This window comes from Cetorhinus maximus, chromosome 18 (genome assembly GCF_964194155.1).
Source record: "Cetorhinus maximus chromosome 18, sCetMax3.hap1.1, whole genome shotgun sequence".
NCBI classification, from domain to species: domain Eukaryota; kingdom Metazoa; phylum Chordata; class Chondrichthyes; order Lamniformes; family Cetorhinidae; genus Cetorhinus; species Cetorhinus maximus.
Window position 1 is genome coordinate 12874778 of NC_135896.1, and position 20984 is coordinate 12895761.

At 44.8% G+C, this 20984-nt stretch overlaps 1 protein-coding gene across 1 annotated transcript in view; it reads right to left on the reverse strand.

The window, feature by feature from the left end:
• Window positions 1-1715: 1715 nt before the first annotated feature.
• syndig1l (synapse differentiation inducing 1-like) overlaps window positions 1716-20984 on the reverse strand; it is a 142031-nt gene continuing 122762 nt past the window's right edge. The window contains exon 5 of the mRNA XM_078562117.1: window positions 1716-7282. Within this exon, the coding sequence (XP_078418243.1) occupies window positions 7124-7282 (159 nt within the window). The 3' untranslated portion in view covers window positions 1716-7123. The remainder of the gene's footprint in view (window positions 7283-20984) is intronic.

The following is a 20984-nucleotide window of genomic DNA, read 5'->3' on the forward strand; positions in this document are numbered from 1 at the left end:
GGACTTGACGACCATGGAAGGTGCATTCATAAGGTGACCAAACAGGTTGATTTTCAGCCTCTAAACCCTCCCAAAAGGCCTATTGTGGGTGGTAAGAGTGGGAGAGTTTCCTGGTCAGCTAGAACTAGGTGGTAGCTGCAGCAGAACAGAGTCCCGACATTAAAAGGCTCCATGCAGAGGTTCTTGCCACGGGATGTACTCCGTGGCAAATGTCCTCCTCGCTTCAAGGGACTATCAGAGAGAGAGAGAGAGAATAGAAGGTGAGTCTAGGCCCGGAAAGTGATGATAATGGCCCTGAGAGCCCCAAACTGAAAGAGGGACCTGCTAACATCATCCCCTCCCTCTACTGACTTGTGTAAGCCTCGGTCTCTGCCAGGGGCTACCTTAGATTTTATAATCTTCAGTCCCTTTAATTGCCTATTCTATCTCTGCAGCAGCAGTCCTGTTACAGGGGGGAGAGTGACAGGAATCCCACTGGGAGCTCATTATACATCACGAATGACCCCTGACACATAAAGTGGGCCAGAATCGGGTGAAGTCCTATCCTGCCTGTACTCTGCCCCCGAAGGGAAATTTCAGCCAATGGCCTCGGTTCTTGTTATTTGCCGGACATGTTCCTTTTTCAAACTACAGAAGAAGGACACACACAACAGGCAAGTGCGGCTGCGACGATGGGAGGACCTCCCAAAGTTCTCCCAGTGATTTTGTACGAGCAGTTAACCTTCCAGATCTAGGTTTGGAGGCAATGGTGAGAGTGGAGATTGGACGGGAAAGGGAGGGAGTTTCCTCAATGCTTATGGCTAGTACAATAATGGACCTTTTACTCTTTCTGTCCCTAGCCATTCATTCCTTGACAGAAACTCATTGCTGGAGCACAACAAAACAACAACTTATATTTATATAGTACCCTTAACATAGCAAAACATCCCAAAGTACTTCATAGGATCATTATAAAACAAAGTATGACACCAAGCCATAATTCCGTAAGGAAATATTAGGTCAGGTGGCCAAAAGTTTGGTCAAAGACGTAGGTTTTAAGATGTGTCTTAAAGGAGAAAAATAAGATAGAGCGGTATGGGGAGGGAATTCCAGAGTGTGGGGCCTAGGCAACTGAAGGCATGGCTACCAATGGTGGGGCAAGAGGCCAGAATTAGAGGAGCTCAGATATCTCGGACAGTCATAGGGTTGGAGGAGATTACAGAGATAGGGAGGAGTGAGGCCATGGAGGGATTTGAAAACAAGGATGCAAATTTTAAAATCAAGAAGTTGCTTGACTGGGAGCCAGTGCAGGTTAGTAAGCACAGGGGTGATAGGGGAATGGGACTTACTCCAAGGTAAGATACGGGCAGCAGAGTTTTGAATAACCTCAAGTTTATGGAGGGTAGGGTGTCGGAGACCAGCCAGGTGTGTATTGGAATAGTCAGGTCTAGTGGTAACAAAGGCATGGATGAGGCTTTCAACAGCAGCTGAGCTGAGGGGGTGAGGTTGAGCGATGTTACGGAGATGGAAAGAGGTCGCCTTCATGATGGGGTGAAGACTCTCTCAGCACATTGCCAGTATCTGTGAGCACACTATTCCTCTTTGTGCAGGGTCTCTCAGCTCATTGGTTCTCTAAAGAATGACCGAGTTAGAGCACACTCCCATATGCAGCTGCCGATTATTCTGAATTGTCCTTTCAGATGTTTGAAAACAAGAAGGAAAATCATTTGCAGACCTGAAGCAGATTGAGTGTTTATTATGGATTGTAACATTGCTTCTCAACCAATCAGAATCTACTACCCAAAATCTAATGGTATTATCGGGCTTTCCCTCAGAAAACACACAAAGCTCCCACTGATAAAACCTCATGGCAAAAAAACAAAAAGATGTTGGAAATTACAAATATAACCATTGAAAACCCAAAATATACAAAATACTCCACATTATACAGCAGTTGATTTTATAATTTACATGACAATGTTTAATTCGTCTACAAATTACAATGTTTAATAGATATTATACAAATACACAACTGACGATAAAACAAAGAGGTGGATTTGAGGAAATCTGATCCAGAAGGGTGGGGAGGATTGGGAGAAATGTGCCTTACATCAGTCCAGAGTCAGTCAGAAAACACATAGGAAACAGCCAGCTGCTGCTGTGCTAAGCATGAATGCAAAAATGCTACAAGAAGATCCCATTCCCTTTCATTGGGGATTTACAAGGCTTTACGGTATAGGGATTGCTGAAATATATTCCGACACCCTTCACTGAGTCAATGGGTAAGCCATGAGGGGTGGGGCTGGGGTCAGAGGCCGTGCAAAGGCCAAGTTGAGGACTGAGCAGGAAGAGTGGAGAATAAAGGCACTCCATAGAGATGAAGAGAATATTAAAGGATGGACCAATTTCAAGAAAGGTAACTTGCCCTGTACTAGGCAGGGTTGGTTACATTGGTGCTTTTATTTTGGTGCCACTACATGCAATTTAAAACTCATTAGACTATTCAAACTTAAAAAAGAAAGACTTGCATTTATGTGGAGCCAGACATCCCAAAGCGCTTTATAGCCAATGAAGTACTTTTGAAGTGTAAGTCTCTGTTGTAAAGTAGGAAACACAGCGAGCTGTGAAATAATGATAATCGGCTTTATTTGTGATGTTGATTGAAGGATAAATATTGGCCAGGGCATGGGGTAGAATGCCCCTGCTCTTCTTTGAAATAGTGCCATGCTTTTACAGTCACCCAAGATGGCAGACAGGGCCCCAGTTTAACAGCTCATTTGGTAGACAGCGCCTCCAACAGTATAGCACCCCCTCACTATTACACCAGATGGTCAGCCTTGATTCTTTTGTGCTCAAGCCCTAGAGTGGGGCGTGAACCCAGAATCTTGTAAACTCTAGACAGAAGAGTGCTACCAGCTGAGCCACAGCTGGCACACAAATCACCCCATTGTGCCAGTTCGTAGCCCTCTCCTTGGTGGATGGAGCTGATTGTTACTTCAGGATGTGAAGCTCACGCTCCAGAACAATACTGAGGCAGAGTGCTGTGTTGTTGGGAGCTGTCAGTGAAGGAGTTAAGGTGAGGTTCTTTACACCTGTAGCTCAGGTGGATGTGAAAGATCCCATGGCATGAATCAAAAAAAGAACATAAGGACTTAAGAGCAGGAGTAGGCCATTTGGCCCTTCGAGCCTGCCCCGCCATTCAATAAGATCAGGGCTGATCAGGTTGTCATCTCAACTCCACTTTCCTGTCTGCCCACCTTGGACCATTTAAGAACAGGTTAGGTAGGAACCGGAAGGAAGTGGGATAAAGGATTAGGATAAGTCTGTGTATCATGTGGAAAAACACCAACACAGACTGGCTCTTTTGAATGGCCTGTTTCGATGTTGTAATTTTATGCCAAAACAAAATCAGAGCAATTTTGGATTTGGAAATGAAATGAAACAAATCATGCTAAAACAATGCGTTGGAACACAATGCTAGAATAATAAAATATAATGCTACAGAATGGTGAAATGCAGGTTTCATACTAAAAACACAGAATGACTGGTCCGTTACCTCATTGCTGCTTGTCGGATGTGGCTGCTGCAGAATAGCTGCAGTGTTTGCTGACATCAAACTAATGATTAAATATTAACAATTATCTTAAAGTATTTCAGGGAGTTATCGCATAAGAGGTGCTATGTAAATGCAAGTATTGGAATTCTTCATTCAATTGAATGTGATGTTCCCGTTCACTCACGTTATGGAAAAATCCTGATCGTTTATTAGTCCTCTGGCAAAGCACCAGAAATTGTGTTCCACCTCAGTGTCCCAAAGTTCAACAAATACTGCACGATATTCCTTCTCCTACGCTCCTCAAATGCTGAATTATCTACAAAAGCCACCTTTTGTGCTCACTTTTGAATCTGCTCACTTTTGAATCTGCTGACACTATCTTTGTTGCGTTATAGCTGTGCAGGCAGTTTGTCTGGTATATTCACTGACCATTGTGCAATGTAATGTTGTCTGCATGCTGTCGATTCTGGTGTAAGTCCTGGGCTGGACCTATTGGTGACTGCCGTTATTGACATCGCCAAAGTAGCCGGGGCTGGAGGACGTCACCCTACTTAACGTAATTCCAGGTGTCCCCCAGAGTGGGGAGGCCATGCACATATTACATGATGTACTATTGCTCTTCCAGGGCAGAGATGATAAAACCCCTTGGCCGGGCAATCTCCTCCCCCTAGCCAGGCTGCCTCTGATGTGGAGGACCATGTCTGGGATGCACAGGAATTCTGACCCTAACCATGGCCAGCAATGTAGATAGCAGAAAGACTATTGCACAGTTTTTTAAATGCACTGTAGATATCCATTTTCTTCAATCTCCATCAATCATCTCCATTAACCTCTCCAAAACCAGGTCGGCCCCACTATTGGTGGCAAATCCTACTCCCAATGCGCTGGACTAGTGTTCAATAAAGCTCACCATTACTCTCTTTGTTCCAACTCTTTCGCTGTACATCCCAAGGTCTTGTTTGCTGCACATTACACTCATATCTTTACCGAGCTATTGACCAGAACCCTCAGATCCCACAGAATCTATGGCGGAGGAGGAGATTGTTCAGTCCAACTGACCTATGCTGGCGTTTAAACTTCATAAAGGCCTCTTCCCAGTCTAATTATCTCAGCCTGCCTCAGCCCCAGTATTTCTCTGCTCCCTCTTTGTGTTGAGTAGTTTAATTATCATCCCTTTTATGGCTCCTTATTCCTAATTTTCAGTCTCACCACCTTGCTTTTGTCCGCATTAAAAAAAAAAGCTACTACTTGTCAGTTTAATTCCCAATCTACCTAGATTCCTCCATCAGCCACTTATTCCCTGCTATTTGCAGCCTCTCCAGTTTTGTATCAGTAGGCAGCTCAGATTGTTTTGTTTCTATTTCTACTTCCGAATCAATCATGTACAATGTAAGCAGTAATTGTGCTGGTGACAACCTGCCTGAGGAACCACTTCCTTTCATTCTCATGCAGCCCCAACATCCTGTGGATTGAGCCAATCCATTCCACCTCCTCAATCCCCACCCAGGTAATTGTGTACCTTCTTGTCTTTTGGAACAATCCCCTATACTATCCCATATCAGCTTTGGCTAAAATCAAAACAATAATGATAAAGCGCTGAAAAGACTGGGTTCAGTGGGTGTGAATTCCTGACATGAGTGAGGCTGTGTGTCGGGGTTGGGAAAATGGAATATACATCCTACTGTGTTTACTCAGCAGCTCTTGTCCACTACGCACAAAATCTCCATGAGCAATTCATCAGATAAAATCTCCTGCAAACTCATAGTGCACTCAATGTTCATATTTCTCTTGGTGCTTCCATATTCCATACTGCAGGATGCTTCCCAATAATTTACTTGCTATAAATGACTGGCCCGTCATTTCAAGGGTTATCTTTATTACCCTCTGAACAAATGGGTGTAAAGTTTGTCCTTCTCCAATGACTGGGCACTGTTTTGAACAAGTCCCTAACAATGCTTGCCAGGATGTAACCAATTTCATGAGCAATTGCCTGAGAGTCTGCCTCAGTGTGTGGTTTGTCTGGTTCTATCTAAGCGTTTGCTGTCAATTAAGTCATGGTGTTCTCATTCTTACTTATAAGAGCTTTTCATTTAATCAAGTGTACTATTAGCTTTATACAAAACTTCTCATTTAACCAAGATTGTTATTCAATCCCATTGCATAATTTCTTCATCCGGACTAAATACACAATTTATATTCCTTCCGTGTAGTTAAATGAACCATTCCCCAGCACTCCCATTGTGTAGAATGCCTCACAATTGCTGATTGAAAGAATAAAATATATTTGTGACTTACAAGCCCAATTCAATCCTTCAAGGTGCAATCCTTGTTAACTCTCTCGTGGGTATGCAGCCTGCTGACATTTTGCCAAATATCAGGTTGTCTTGATAAAGCTGATGTTGATGTATGGTAAATATCAGGGAGCGAATCAAAGTAAGTCAGTTAAATAGTGCACACTTGATTCATTAATTCACATATCCCAAAATAAAACTGAGTTTTTGATTGGAGGGAATCCATTGACTCTGGTGAAATGTTAGCGTGTGATTTCAAGTGGAGGGAAAATAAAGATATCCACCAGGATAAACCCAACTGATGCTCATGACGGGGAGGGAGTGATGAACAGTGAAACAGATGTTCCTTATTAGTTAGACCCAGAAACTCACAGTGGTTCTGTACCTGTGTTTGTCATGTCTGAGTGTCTGACATGTAGGCTGATAATAGTCAAGGTGTGATATTAGTTTTAGATGAAATCAGATTTCTGTTTTAAAAAGTCACATTTAATTTTCAGAAGATTTTTGACTTTCACAAAATAAAACAGTATGATTGCAGATTTATAATGGGAGCCAGGCCTTTTTATTTCACACAGCGTTTATAATGGACCGAGCATAATTGAAGAGGTAGCCTTTATGACATAGCTACATTAACATTGAACGGCTAATTACGGCATAATTGGCTTACTGAGAGAGAATGACCCAGGGCATAGTTTGCTTAGCAACAGCAAATGGCCTATTTTCATATCATTGGCTTATTCACTCTTGCCCTAGACCAGTTATTTACATTTGTACAAAGTTGTTTCCCGTCCCCCCCCCCGCCCCCCCCCCCCCCCACCCCACCTCCTTTTCCTTCTACTTTGGCATGTTCTGCTCTTCCTACTTCCGTTGAGCCATCCGAACATTGAAGATGAAGCCACAATTTTTTTCCCACACCATCATGTCCAAAATCATTATGTTAGCTCAATAGGGTGAGATGGCAACTGCAGGATTTTCCTCAATCCCACCTCCCTTCCACAGTAAAGTGCTCTGCTTCTGCCAAGGCATCTCACATGGTTGCCCAGTCAAGAACTGAGGAGACAATGATGGACTTGGGATTTGGCTACTGTTACCGCTCAAAGCTCCCAGTGCAGAGGTGTGAAGCAAGCATCTTAAACCTCCTCATGACCAGGCAGCACACATTCCCCAGATCCAAAATGGCCATACAATGAATAATACACACAATTTACTCAATTAACAGGGCAATAAAATTGGATAATCAAACAGCTGAAGAACCGTCATTCAAAGATCTTCACGTTCAGCAGTCTGGAGTTCAACACTATACATGTCCTGGTTTTGACAAGTAAGCGATGAGAGCCACAACGACCCCGACATAAACGCCTGTTCCAATGGTGATGGAGAGTGCTGCTAGGAATAGAGCTCTTCGTGATGCCGAGGTCGCACGCTGATAGTCTCCTTTTGCAATAGCTTTGCTTGTCTGTAAATTAAGAAGTCATTTGTTAACCACCAAAATTAGTCATTCCAATCATGAAGCTTTTAATGCAGCCTCGCCCACGCTGACTGAGTGTGTGTGTGTGTGAGCCAGCGAGGAAAAAAATAGACATTTGAAGGATGAACTCCAGCCAAACATGGCTAATGACATCTCACACTATCCTTGGCACAAACATTCCATCACATTGCCATTCATGCAATCATTCCAAGTTCACATTACCATTAGCACAGCTCTTTCAACTGCCAATGATGCAGTTACTTCAACCTCTCATTGCCAATTCTCAATTCCAGTTTCTCTTAACCCTCAGCCACTTAAAGGGCTTGAAGTTGGTCCAGTTCAGACAGCTATGATTTCAAAACCCCACAACCTCCACAACCAATGGTACCAAGGAATAGACAGAGGGACAAATTTCTTTGGTCACCATATTTTGTGTGCATTTGACAGTTTCTTCCCAACATTGGATGGATGGTTGCTCTTTATGCAGAAACTGCAGCAACAACATTGTAGGGCCCCAATTTACATACTGGGACAGCCTCCCATCTGAAACAGACCGAGGTGCTATTTGCTGATTTTATGAAAATTTGTTGTCAGCCAGAGTCTGCTTGTACTGAGAAAATTCCATGGAATTGGAATGTGAAAACAAAGGGTGAGAATGCCTTCAGAACTGTTCTGGCTCTTGCCAGTGTGACTTTTCACCCAGCTCAGGAAGAAACCTTTGGCCAGCTGGAGTGCAGTTTCTGATGGGCTGCAGAAATATTGGAGCGAGTACGCTTTTCCAGCACTGAGCATCATTTATTGTTGCAGTGTGAGCATTGACACCACTGTGACAGCCAATGAGGAGGTGGGGGCGGGGGGGGGGGTGGGTACTTATGGCAAGGTGGCAAGGCTAAGAGCAGAGCCTAATTTACAGCAGTCTCTTTAAACAGCCTGTACACATTTCAGCAGAGGTCTATTTATAGAGTCTGTATGAACTACAGCAAACATGACTCATGACTGAAACTACAACAAAGTCTCCCAATAGAAGTAAGAAGCAAAATGCAGTGAGTGGAGGATAGCAATATAATACAAATTATGTGCACAAATCAATCCCAGTCACGTGCAGGGGTACAGTAAACTTTCCATTCATCTTGATTCTGGCCAGGACTGTGATATCACTATATGCAGCCTTTTCTTTTCCATCTTTCTTGCTCATATTGATGGCAGCAGAAGCAGACATTCTAACTCCTAACAAAAAATGCTGGAAAAACTTAGCAGGTCTGACAGCATCTGTGGAGAGAAAGACAGAGTTAATGTTTCGAGTCCGTATGACTCTTCTTCAGAGCTCTGAAGAAGAGTCATGCGGACTCGAAATGTTAACTCTGTCTTTCTCTCCACAGATGCGGTCAGACCTGCTGAGTTTTTCCAGCACTTTATGTTTTTTTTTCAGATTTCCAGCATCCGCAGTATTTTGCCTTTATTCTAGTTTCTAAACTTTTCACACAATTATCATTTATTTAATTAACAGATCACAAAGGAAAGATGCCAGCACTAACCTGGAGATTAACCTAATAATCCCTTTCCCTTATAAAGCATTGACATATATGCAATACAACATAACCACCTCCTGCCAATATAAACATGGCAGCAAAATAAAAACGCAATGATAAAGTTTAAGAAGAAGCTAAGTATCTTATGAATGAACATTAAGCAGGGTTGTTTACTCTTTACAACTAGGACCATTATAGTATAATTGAATAAGATTGTTAATGATTTTCTCACCGTCTGTCACAACGTGTAACAACAGTGAAATCTGTAATAGAGCTATCAGCTCTTCACATTGAATTCGTTTCTGTACTTACTGGAAAAGCCCTGCTGAGTTGGCTACTGAGAGGTCCATTCAATGTTCTCCCTCAATACTAACATGGAGATTGTACGCGATTATTACACAAATACGCAGATTGCTCAAATGCCCAAAGACAGAAAGCCAGTGTTGACCAGACTGAACGTTGTTGACTAGAATCACAGCACAGGCCATCTGGGCTTGTTTAGTAAGGTTTTCTTTTAAAGGTAATTTCTCCGTCTCTCAGCTCAGAGGCAGGGAACCTATTCTCAGCCACCTACCAATGGAACTGCCAATGGTTATTGAAGGTGTACAGTAGCAGCTGAGATTGATGGTTCTTTAGATATTGCCTTCTGTTCTGATGTTGGTTGAGTAGCTCAGCACATAACATAGCTGAGACTACAAGGGGTCATACTATGAGTGCAAATACCCAATCAAACGCTTTGATGTTCTAACTTGCTAAGAGAGAGGATTTCTGTAGTAGTAGCAGTAACCTATAAGGGGCGAGGATGGATGTGCTCAGAAATGTTCTCCTCACTAATACGACTGATTGACAAAAAAAAAGAATGAGAGGATGAGTTTCCTTCATGCAGCCAATAGATCCATTGAGGGTAGATTTGAGAATATTGCTGTGATGTTGAAAGATACCACTTCAGCACCTCAAACAAACCCACTATGAAAACTCAAGCAAAAAAACTGCGGATGCTGGAAATCCAAAACAAAAACAAAAATACCTGGACTCAATGCTTTCACAACAATCTGTCAAAGACATTATGATAGGATCTATCACAGAAAGCCCTGAACATTGGCAGCTGACAGGTCTAACATATCCATTCCATAGGCTTCCTACAGAGTTAGTCAAGAAACCTTGGAGCATCTATGAAGGAAAATAATGAGCAGAATCGTCCCAGATTTGCACTAAATGTGGTAGCGGACAGGAAAAGGGACATTTTACCTGCTGGCTGTAATGGCGGCTTTTCACACTGTGTCGTCCCATTTCAGCCTCATTAATAATTCATTCCCAGGAAACACGCCAAGTTGCTGGTGGGCAGCCTCTGATTCGCCCGCCCCACCATCACCTTAGGCCTTCAGTAGACCGGGTGCTATATTTAAAGGCCGCCCCTTCATAGAGCTAGCACTCTTTAAGGGATGGGAAGGTGCTGGGAACTGATGGCTGCCAAAGGAAGGAAACATGCTGCCCCCAGACTTAGCGACACCTCCTTTGAGCACCCACTGGATGCAGTGGAGGCCTGCTGCAAAGTCCTCTAGCCTCACTCTGGGCGAAGGTCAGCAAGCAAGGTCACCAATCCAGAATGGGAGGTGGTGGTAGAGGTGGTCAGTACCAATGCCCTACAAAAGAGGACAGCCACCCAGTGCAGGAGGAAGATGAATGATCTCATCTGTTTCACCAGGGTAAGTCACTCTTCGCAACACTCTCAGCTCACACACTCACAAACCCATCACACATCCACAGGGATCTCACACCTCAAGGGACAACACCACTAACTCTCACACACACCCTCACATCTCCATCAGGCTCATATCCTCTGAAGCTCGTGTCCTCATCCCGTCCATGGCTCCGCTCACCACACAAACATTCCATGTGGTGCCATGTATCCTGCTCACACTCTCTGCATCTGTTTTCATGCAGGAGAAGCTGACTCACAGTGGCAGTGAGAGGTCCCAGACCGGGGGTGGAGTGGCCCACATTAGATCCCTCACTCACTTTGAAGAGCGTGCCATCGCACTGACTGCTGAGGACGTGGACACTGCCTGCGTGAGAGTGAGGTCGGGGGGGTGAACACCCACTTGAGGATCCTGCACCACACCATCCCTCTCTCAACGCAACTGTGAGTGCTGGCCCTCCTGCTTTTGACTCTGCTGCCATGCACTAATTATCTCTACGTTGGTTCACAGGGAGCTCTGCCAAGCGACCGACACCATGGGCAGAATTCTCCCTTTGGCGAGCGGGGGGGGCGGGGCCTTGCTTGGCCGACGTGTAAAATGACGCGTGGTGACTCCGGGCGGACGTTCCGATGTCCCCCCGTGTCATTTAGATTTTCAGTTCGGCGGGTGCCCAGCCGATTCGGCTGAGCGCTCACTGAACTATCAAAGGCCTGTTAAGGCCAGTTAACGAGCAATTAAAACAACCAACTGAGCTGCCCATCCAACCTTAAGGTTAACGGGCAGGCGAAGAGCCCAGGCGGCCTTCAGAAAAAACATGAAACCTCATTCACGGGCGGGATGAGGTTTCATGAGGGTTTTAAAATTTGTATAAAATGTTTAAATGAAAGAAATTGACATGTCCCAGCTCATGTGACAGTGTCAGATGAGGGGGCATGTCAGGAATATTTTTTTCTGCCTTTGATGAACTTTTGAATCTTGAGCCGATTTCCCTGAGGCAGCGTTTTGCCTCAGGGAGACCTGTGCGTATGCGCGAAAGAGCACACTCCCAGCTCAGGGAATCCCAATTGGGGGCGCTGATCGGGAACCCGCCCACTTGTGCCCGCTCCCGCACAACCCCCCTGACGGGGGCAAAATTCTACCTCATCAGCCAGCCAGACCCTCAGCCCCATCCATGTCCTCACCTCCAGCCAAGGGGACACCTCCTCCATTGAAGAGCTGGAAATAAGCAGCCTGGAGACCCATCACAGCGCCTACCCACACCCTCCACCAGCACAGAGACACACACCTCTCGGAAGAACCTAGATTTAGAGCGGGCTCGGGTTCACAATCTGGTGGTCATGTGTCCGCAGCAGGAGGAGGCAGGTTCAGCCGAGCTCCCCGGCACTTGAAGGACCGCTGGGGAAGTGGCATCTGTGAGGTCCAAGCCAGATGACGAGCCTCTGTATTTAGCTTTCCAACTCATCCTGGAGAGTCAGCAGAAGGCCGGGGAACATCACGCAGAGCTGTTGGAAGCCCTCAACAGGATGGCACGCAAGTCGGAGGAGTGCGTCTGCCTGCTCTCTGATGAAGTGGTGCCCACATGTGCGCTTATAGAGGTCTCCATAAGGAGGATGGTGGATGCCATGGAGACCCTGCTCCAGCAGAACGTGGAGATATGCGCAGACCTGCACTCCATCGCGGTAGCCATGGGTGAGTTCCTGCAGTGGTAACACGAGAGGGAAACGAGGAACCTTGATGTACCCCCAGGCGCTCCTTCCCCTCAAGGAGACAGGCCGGGGCCCTCAGGCACCCAAAGGGAGGAGGAATGTTAGCTGGACACCTCTGGGTCATCCACTCAGGAAACTCAGAGGCTGTCCTCTCCTTCCGAGTCCCCTTTGCCTGTGACCCCCCCCTCAACTTCGTCCTCTGTCAGCACAGAGGGAGCAGCTGGCCCACAGGAGGACAGCCAGAGCAAGCCAGGGCCCCCAAGACCTCAGCTCTCCAGAGGACCCATGCTGAAGTGATCAGAGGCAACAGGACCAATAATTGCATTGGCTGTGTCCACCCCTGCTGTGGATGTCAGGGCAGCACCTACAAGAAGTGATAGGCCTAGAAAAGTTAAGAATTTCTGATCACAAGTGGTTGCACGGGCGAAAACATTTTGTCACTATATAACCAGAAAATATATTCACTTCCTCCTTGATTTACAGGCTTCACAAGTCCTCCCCCTGCATCCTCCCTGCCCCTACTAGCAGTTCAGCTGCACGCAGTTGGACCACCAGTGACTCTGGAGGGAGAAGTGTGTGTGGGACAGGGTCTTTCGGAGGCTCGTGCAAGCAATCTCCCATGCATGTGAGGCCTTCCTCCAACACTCATCTCACTGTCTCGAGCATTTTCAATGGTGCCTGCTGGGACTTTCTTTCAGTTGTCCATCTGAGCTGACCTGCACCTCGCGCACACACTGATTGCAGTCCCATTCAGCACCTTTTCCCGTCCAACATGAGGCTCCGCTCACTTCCGACTTCAGAAGCCTGGCGGTTATAAGGTTTGTTTTCAGCTTGCCTATCCTTTCCCCTATCACTGTTGACATCCCTGGAATTACCTTGCATTTCCCACCACCATCTACCAGCCCATAGCCTTTTCTTTCGAGGATGTCCAAGTGAAAGTGCACATTCCCTATCTTCCTGAGAATCCCACCCCCATCCACATTGACCTCCTCCTTCACAGCCCCAAGGGTGTGTGTCTGCCTCAGAGTCCCCAGGTACCACCCTCGCTGTCCCTTATACTGCTACCATTGCAGCCTCACCCTTCCACCCCACTGGCTCACTCTGCCCTCTCTCATACTCATCATTCCCTCCTACCACACCTACCATCAGTTCGTTCCCCAGGAGATTGACATCGACTCCACAGACCCCCGCCTTGCACATCCACCTGGACATCCCGCCACCCCGCCCCCCCCACCCACCGCCCCCTTGCGGACAATTACAAACTGGTTTCATGACATTGTGAAACTGATTTTTGGCCTTCTCGTCATATTGTCCTCTCACTCCCGCCTTGACGCCCGACGCCAATGGGGACGGAGAATTTCAGCCAATGTGTTATGAGGGGTAATTTTAAGAGTCCATGCTGTTGATGGGTGATGGGAAAATGGCAGGTTTAATTCCCAGTGTGCACTGCTGGCATGATAGGCTGCCTATCGGCAATGTGCACTCGTAACATTTCCACCCTGGGCTTTCACCAGGGAGTCCAGCCATGTAAATTGGGAAAATCTCTGTTGTCTGCAATGGGCAGGCCAGGAGCACCCATTGTAAAGAGTGAAGTGATGCACTTTGGGAGGACTATTATGAATACAAAAAACATGAGGGATAGGAGCAGGGTAGACCATATGGCCCATCGAGCCTGCTCCATCAGATCGTGGCTGATCTTGGGATTCAACTCCACTTTCCCGCCCATTCCCCATATCCCTTGATTCCCCTGAGAGATCAAATATTTCTCTATTCCAGCCTTAAATATAGTCGATGATGGAACATCTCCAACCCTTTGGAGTGGGGAATTTCAAAGATTCATGATCCAGTGAGTGAAAAAATCTCTCCTCGTCTCAGTCCTAAAAGATTGACCCCTTATCCTGAGACTGTGCCCCCATGTTCTAGATTCTCCAACCAGGGAAACAACTTGTGTCTATCCTGTCAAGCCCCTGTATGTTTCAATGAGATCACCTCTCATTCTTCTAAACTCCAGAGAATGTAGGGCCAATTTACTCAGACTCATATCATAGAACAACCCTTTCATTCCAGGGACCAATCTAGTGGACCTTTGCTGAACTGCCCCCAGTGCAAAGGCAGTGCACTGGAAATTGTTTGACATTGAAAAATGCAGGTGAACAGAGAGACCTTGGACTTCATGGAGGCACAAATCCTTAAAGATGGGAGGACAAGTTAATAAGGCAGTAGAAACACATATAGGTTACTTGGGTTTATAAATAGGGGCAAAGAAAATAAAAGTGAAGAAACCATGCTAAAACTTTATAGGTTCCCCCATTAGGTCTCATCTATTAGTAATCAGCTGGAGTACTGAGGACAGTTCTGTACACTATACTTTAGGGAAGGTGTAAAGGGCTGGTTCTGCACCACAAATCGGCCAAATGGTTTAAATTTCAAACAATGCTTGGCAGTTAACTGTCAGTCACCATCACTGGTGCATCCTTCATGGCAATGCCTTTACCAGTCAGAGTCCACTTGCCAACCAATCAGCACTCTCTTCACATACAGTACAAGTTATTGTTCTCCTCTTATATTGGTATCATTGTGAAGTGTCCAAACGAGTGCCGGACGAAAATCTTTAACGTATCTCTCTTTTTCAGCAATACTCAAGTTCTGTACGATCAAATGCTGATAACTAGAGCCCTTAGCTTTAAAATCATTAGCAAGGCAATTAAAAGGGAGATGAGGAGAAATGCTTATACTCAAGAGCTGTCAGGATCTGGAATGCTCTACCTGAAAACTTGGTAGAAGCTGATTCCATAAATAATTTTAAGAGAGAGTAGGAGATGAGGAATCTACGGGGTTACGGATAAAAAATTGGGCTGTGGAACTGGGCATGACTACTCTTTTATGGAGCCAGCACACAGGCATGACAGATCAAATGGCCTCCTTCCGTACTGTATGATTGTTGGAAGGCTTCAAGTTTCAGTCAGTCCATCTGTTGGGGAAATCATGGCAATAGTACATCATGAGAAACCTGGAGTGATTATTGGGACAAAGGTGATTGAAGAAATGCCCTATAAAGAATCTGGAATGGGAAGTCATTACTGACCTTGCAACTGGAGCTTACCATCAATGAAACCATGGATTCTAGATAACAGTGGGCAAACGTTGTGGCAGGAGTAGCATTATAAGTGAGTGAACTAGTGATAGGGCCTGTATATGCTAGAGTTAGCTTCTTAGTCAAAGACATCCTGCTGTATTTTAGGTTATTGTCATAGAAGGAGTTGGGGAGTGAGGGTGTTTATCTGCTTTGTTCAGGTAGTGGGTTTGATGGTCTTGGACTGGTTGAAATATAACTAGGCCAAGTCAATGCCTTCTGGCTGGTTTATTTATTCCACCGAGGACTCGTCATTACCAATAAAAAGTGAAATATTGCAGATACTGAAAATGACTTGAAAGAAAAGCATAAAATGCTGGATACATTCAGCAAGTCAGTCAGCAGCTGTGGAGAGAACCAGATGGTTAACATTTTGGGTGAGGAACCTTCAATATGAAAGGGTTCACACCTGAAGACTTTCTGTTCTCTAAACAGATGCTGACCGGCCTGTTGTGTGTTTCCAGGATTTCCCGCCTTTGTTTTTCACAGCTATGATACCCCACGGAGAGATAAAAACTGTAAGACATCTACCGCATTGCTGAAATTCTGAAGAAGTGTTGGATTAATAATTCATACAAGTTCCTCTATGGGCAATTCAAAACAAACCTCTTGAGATGTTGTTACAGACTGTCAATGAGAGACGGTTTCTTGGTCATCCGACCCATATAGGATTAGTATTCAGCCTGTTCTCTCCATTCGAATTCACACTGATACCTGGCCAACAGAGGCAGGCAGCATCAGATCAAATTGTAGCCGTTATCAAATGTGCAATTGTATAAACGACCTCTTTATTTCATCAACCTTGTAACAGGAATCTTCAGTTAAACATTCACTGTAATTTTTAATTGATTCAGCTTGCTTTTTAAAATATTGAACGGTGTCATCTTGGGTCAGTAGCTACCGCTCCCATCTCTGGATCAGGGAGCTATATGTTTCAGCGCATCGTTCTGGTTGACATTCTAGTGCAACATCGAGGGAGTATGGCATTGTTGAAGGTTGTGTCATTTCCATGAGTTATTAAAACAAGTTGCAATGCTTTCAGGTGGTCGTGGAATCTCTGCAACTTTTTATAAGTGTCCTCTGCCACTCGATATCACACATTAGCAAGTCAATGGTCTTGTTGCGATTGTGAGAATGTGACAAAGTGGCAGCCAATTTGCACTCAGCAAGGTCCCAGCAACATGGTAAGGGCCAGATAATCTGTTCTCCTATTGCTGGTTGAAGGTAAAATATTGGCCAGGACACCAAAGGGAACTCCCTTGGTCTTCTTCAAGATAATGCCATGGAATGCTTTACATCCACTTCAGAGGGCTAAAGAGCTTCAGATTAATGCTTCATCCTAAAGACATCACCTCCAATAGTCTAGCACCCTCTCAGTATTGCACTGAAATACCAGTCTAGATTTTATACTCAGGTCCCTGGAGTGGGTCTTGAACCTTCAACATTAACAGAGGCAAGGGTGCTACCTATTGAGCCACAGCTGACTTATGCTAAACATCTTGAGATTTTTAATTAATAAAGTACTATATAAATGCAAATATTATGTTTACCACTTCATTTTTTAATTTAATCGTCCATGGGATGTAGGCCTCGGCGTTTATTGCCCATCTCTAATTGCCCTTGAGAAGGTGGTGGTGAGCCTCCTTCTTGAACTGCTGCAGTCCATGTGCTGTAGAAACATCCACAGTGCTGTTAGGAAGGGAGTTCCAGGATTTTGACCCAATGAAAGTGAAGGAACAGCGATAAATTTCCAAGTCAGGATGGTGAGTGACTTGGAAGAGAACTTGCAGGTGGTGGTGTTCCCATGCATCTGCTGCCCTTTTCATTCTAGGTGGTAGAAATTTTGTGTTTGGAAGGTGCTGTTGAAGGAGCCTTGGTGAGTTGCTGAAGTGCATCTTTTAGATGGTACACACTGCTGCTACTGTGCGTTGGTGGTGGAGGGAGTGAATGTTTAAGGTGGTGGACATAATTTTGTTTACATAGACAAATAGAACAAATTAGTGTTATAATGGTACATCCAGATCCCAGTACAATTGCTTTGGAGTGAGTTGTGATGTTGGAAGTGAAGGCTGTAATAAAATACTTACCTTGATTTAAAGTTGGAGGCTGGAAACTCCAGCCTTCTGCGCATGTGCCGGCCAGGAAATGGACACAGGGATGGCGACAAGGAGAATGCCCCAAGCCAGAAAGTAGGACAGAAAGAGGTCCCAGAAGATGGTCTCAGGTAAGGAACAAGGACAGAGATCAGAAACAGATCCTGTTAAGTAAAGTTAAAAGCAAGGAGCAGAGAAATAGGCTCCAAATTAAAGACAGAGCTGCAGGGAGCAGACTTGAAGCAAAGTGGGCTCGAGAGAAGCCCAGAAGTTCTGAGATGGCAGCCGAAGGTTGGTGACTCCTTACTGCAGGCCTTTGGGGCAGTGGTGTTCTGCTTGGCATGGCCGAGGATCCATAAATTATGCCTGGAAGGTGAAGTTTGAGTGTACTTGGAGATCTGGGGAAAGGAATCTTGGAAGGCAAGGTTGAAACCTTGGAGGTGGATCCTTGTTGAAGCAGTCCGAGCGGGAGTGATGCTTGTTGAGAATTCCAAGATGAGTTCTTTGAATGTGGAGATTGGCAACCCTTGTGAGAAAGACAGAGTTTCAATGAGACCGGTTGGCTCACGGTGTGACAAATGTCAGTCGGTCGTTGGGAAATCAATGGAATCTGCTTTGGTTACATTTGTCATTCACCTTGGAGTGTGGTTTGTCTGTCCACAGTTCACCTCTTAGTTTACAAGCACCTTATACATACCGTGAATATTAGATTATAAGATAGATATTGTAAATTGTTTTATCTTTCTGAATGTGTATGTGTCTGTAAAGATATAGCTGGAGTGAAGGAATAGTGAATGTTTGAATCATTTTCTTGTGATTGTATTGAGATTTTTCCAACCTTTTTTTTCTGGTGTAATATAGCTCATTTTTCTTGATTAATAATTTAAAACAACTTTTTGTTAAAAGTTCATCAGCAGATTCTGTGGATTTGTTCAGTACCTTTCATCCACGGTTTCTAAAGGAAAGTTAGGATCTATCAAGCCAGGTTTCACTTTGGGATCTGACTCGTCCAGTATTAATATCAGTTGGGATCGTAACAAAGCATTTGTCCCTTATATCCTTCTGTAAGTTAGAACTGGAACATCCTTCAGGCATGAAGAATGATTGATTCAACACGTGGTCTCACAAATCATCCTCACTTCGAAAATCTGACTGAGCTTTTACATAAATGTCAAAGTCTTAGTTTAAGTCCACGGGGCGGGATTCTCCGCACCCACCTACTGCCGGGATCTTACGGTCCCGCCGCAAGTCAATGGACTTCTGGTTGGGGCGCCGCCTTGCCCACGGCGGGTCCTGCCTGCGGACAACCCCAGCCTTTGATTTCCGTGAAAAAAATTCTATCCCCCAGATTTCCTTCTCCTGAAAGATCACCCAAGAATTAAGAAACCAAAGTTGAAGATTCTGGGACCCCTAACAGATGGATTGACACCACGCCAATTCTTCCACCTTTTATTCTAATGAGTAATCTCACATTGAGAAGCCCCAAGGGCATATGGCGTTGGGAGCTGTCACGTGCTGCAGTCCAGGAAATCTTCCTAGAAGTACTGCCCAAAGGGTAGAGCTATAAGGTATACATTTAAAGGGTCACTGCCCTCATTAAAGATATTTGTCAAACATCTTCTCATTTGATGAGATGGGAAAAGAAGCAGTCACAGGTCATGTTTGCTAAGCTGCACAAGTGATAATGATGCATTTTGGCGAGATTTGTGTCGTTATGTGCATGGCAAAGAAATAAGCTTCGCACTTGGTATTTCAATAAGATCCTGCATGGCCCCTTCAAACAATATAGAGCATTCTAAATAAACTCAAGTTTTCTTCAAAGAACTGAAAGGTTAATGACAGTTAGACATCAATGTTTAATAATGGGCTCTGACTGAGCCAAATGTTGAAAGGTGGCTTATTATGCACTGGTGTGAAATGTTGTATGTCAGAGCAGGTCATGTTACAGCTGCTGAAATAGTATAGGATTGCTCCAGGCTGAAGACATGCCACCTGTCCTGTCAGTGTTGGCACCATCACTGTAACAAAAAGCAGGTAATTGTTCAATTCTCCAGCAACAATGGCCCTGTCCTTTATGAATATTCAATCAGTAAGTAAAGTAGATGAGAAATGAACCTTTTATAAAGCAGGAAATGGCTGTAAACATTTAGACAGGGGGAATCTTGTGCCTCCACCTTCCCATTTATTTTGACTTTTCCAATCTATGAGAATATTTATGATTGCCACAATCCCCCACAGGCAACCAACCATTGCCATGCGTAAATGAAGAAATATAATTCACTTGGGTGAGGTGCCAGAGGTGAGGTCTCGTGGCACAGTGGTAGGGTTCCTACTTTTAGGCCAGAAGCTCGGGGTTCAAGTCCCACCTCAGGACTTGATGGCCATGGAAGGTGTGGCCAACAGGTTGATTTTCGGCCTGTAAATTCTTCCAATATGCCTGTGACCGGTGGTGAGAGTGGGAGCGCTTCCTGGTCAGCCATACTGCAGAAGTCAATGGCAAGTCATTGTACTTTGCCAGGCATAATCATGGACTAATGCCCTAGGATATGGTACTTGAAGAGAGAAAGGCACCAGACAGCCATGGAGTGCATTGAACGTGTAATGTATTGCAAGAGGGCAGGGGGGGGAAAGACAAAAAATAATGTGTGTGTCTGTATCTTCCTTCATATTAAATTTCGAGTTTGCATTCGACTGACAGGAACCATTCAGATCTTTCTAAAGTTTTATCCAGTTTTTGACTCGAGCTGCTACAGATCACTATTTTTTCCAGAAGTGAGGAGGAAGAGGAAGGGGAAAAGAGGCTGTGGGAGGTGGGGGGGAGTGGGCGATGGGGGGATGGGGAATGGGAGTGGGGGATGGCGGGGGAGGGGGGGGGGGTGGGAGTGGGGAAGAAAAGGTTCCAGGCCTCATTGGAACACAATGCACTAACCAAGCTCAGAGCCTGTCTGCAGGCAGGAAGTTTAGAACGAAGGGAAAGAAAGAAAAGGAAGAAGGAGAAGAGCGAACAAAAAAAAAAGGAAAGAAAATAAAAAAGGTGGAAAAAAGGGAGAAGGAAAGTAAAGAAAGGGAAAAGAAAGAGTAAATGAATGAAAGAAAAGAAAAAAAGAAATAAGGGAAAGCAAAGGAAAGAAATGAAAGAAAAAAGAAAGAGGGAAAGAAGGAAGGAAGGAAGAAATATGAATGGAAAGAAAGGAAAAAGCAAAGGAAAGGAAGGAAAGGGCAGAAAGGAAAGAGGTTGAGAGTGAAAGGGAAGGAAGGGAGGAAGGCGAGGAAAAAGAAAAGAGAGAACTTGCATTTTATTTCACACCTTTCACAATCTCAGGACATCCCAATGCTTCACAGCAATGAAGTGCTTTTGACGCATAGTTGCTTTTGTAATGCAGGCAGAGATAGATGGGAAACAGGTGAAATAAAATGGATCAAAATCAATTTATACTGAATCCTCTCTCAACACTTTTTCATCCAGATGAGACTGTAAAACTCTGCTATGGCTTTTTGGCCTTGTTACAATTCTATAATAATTATGTTT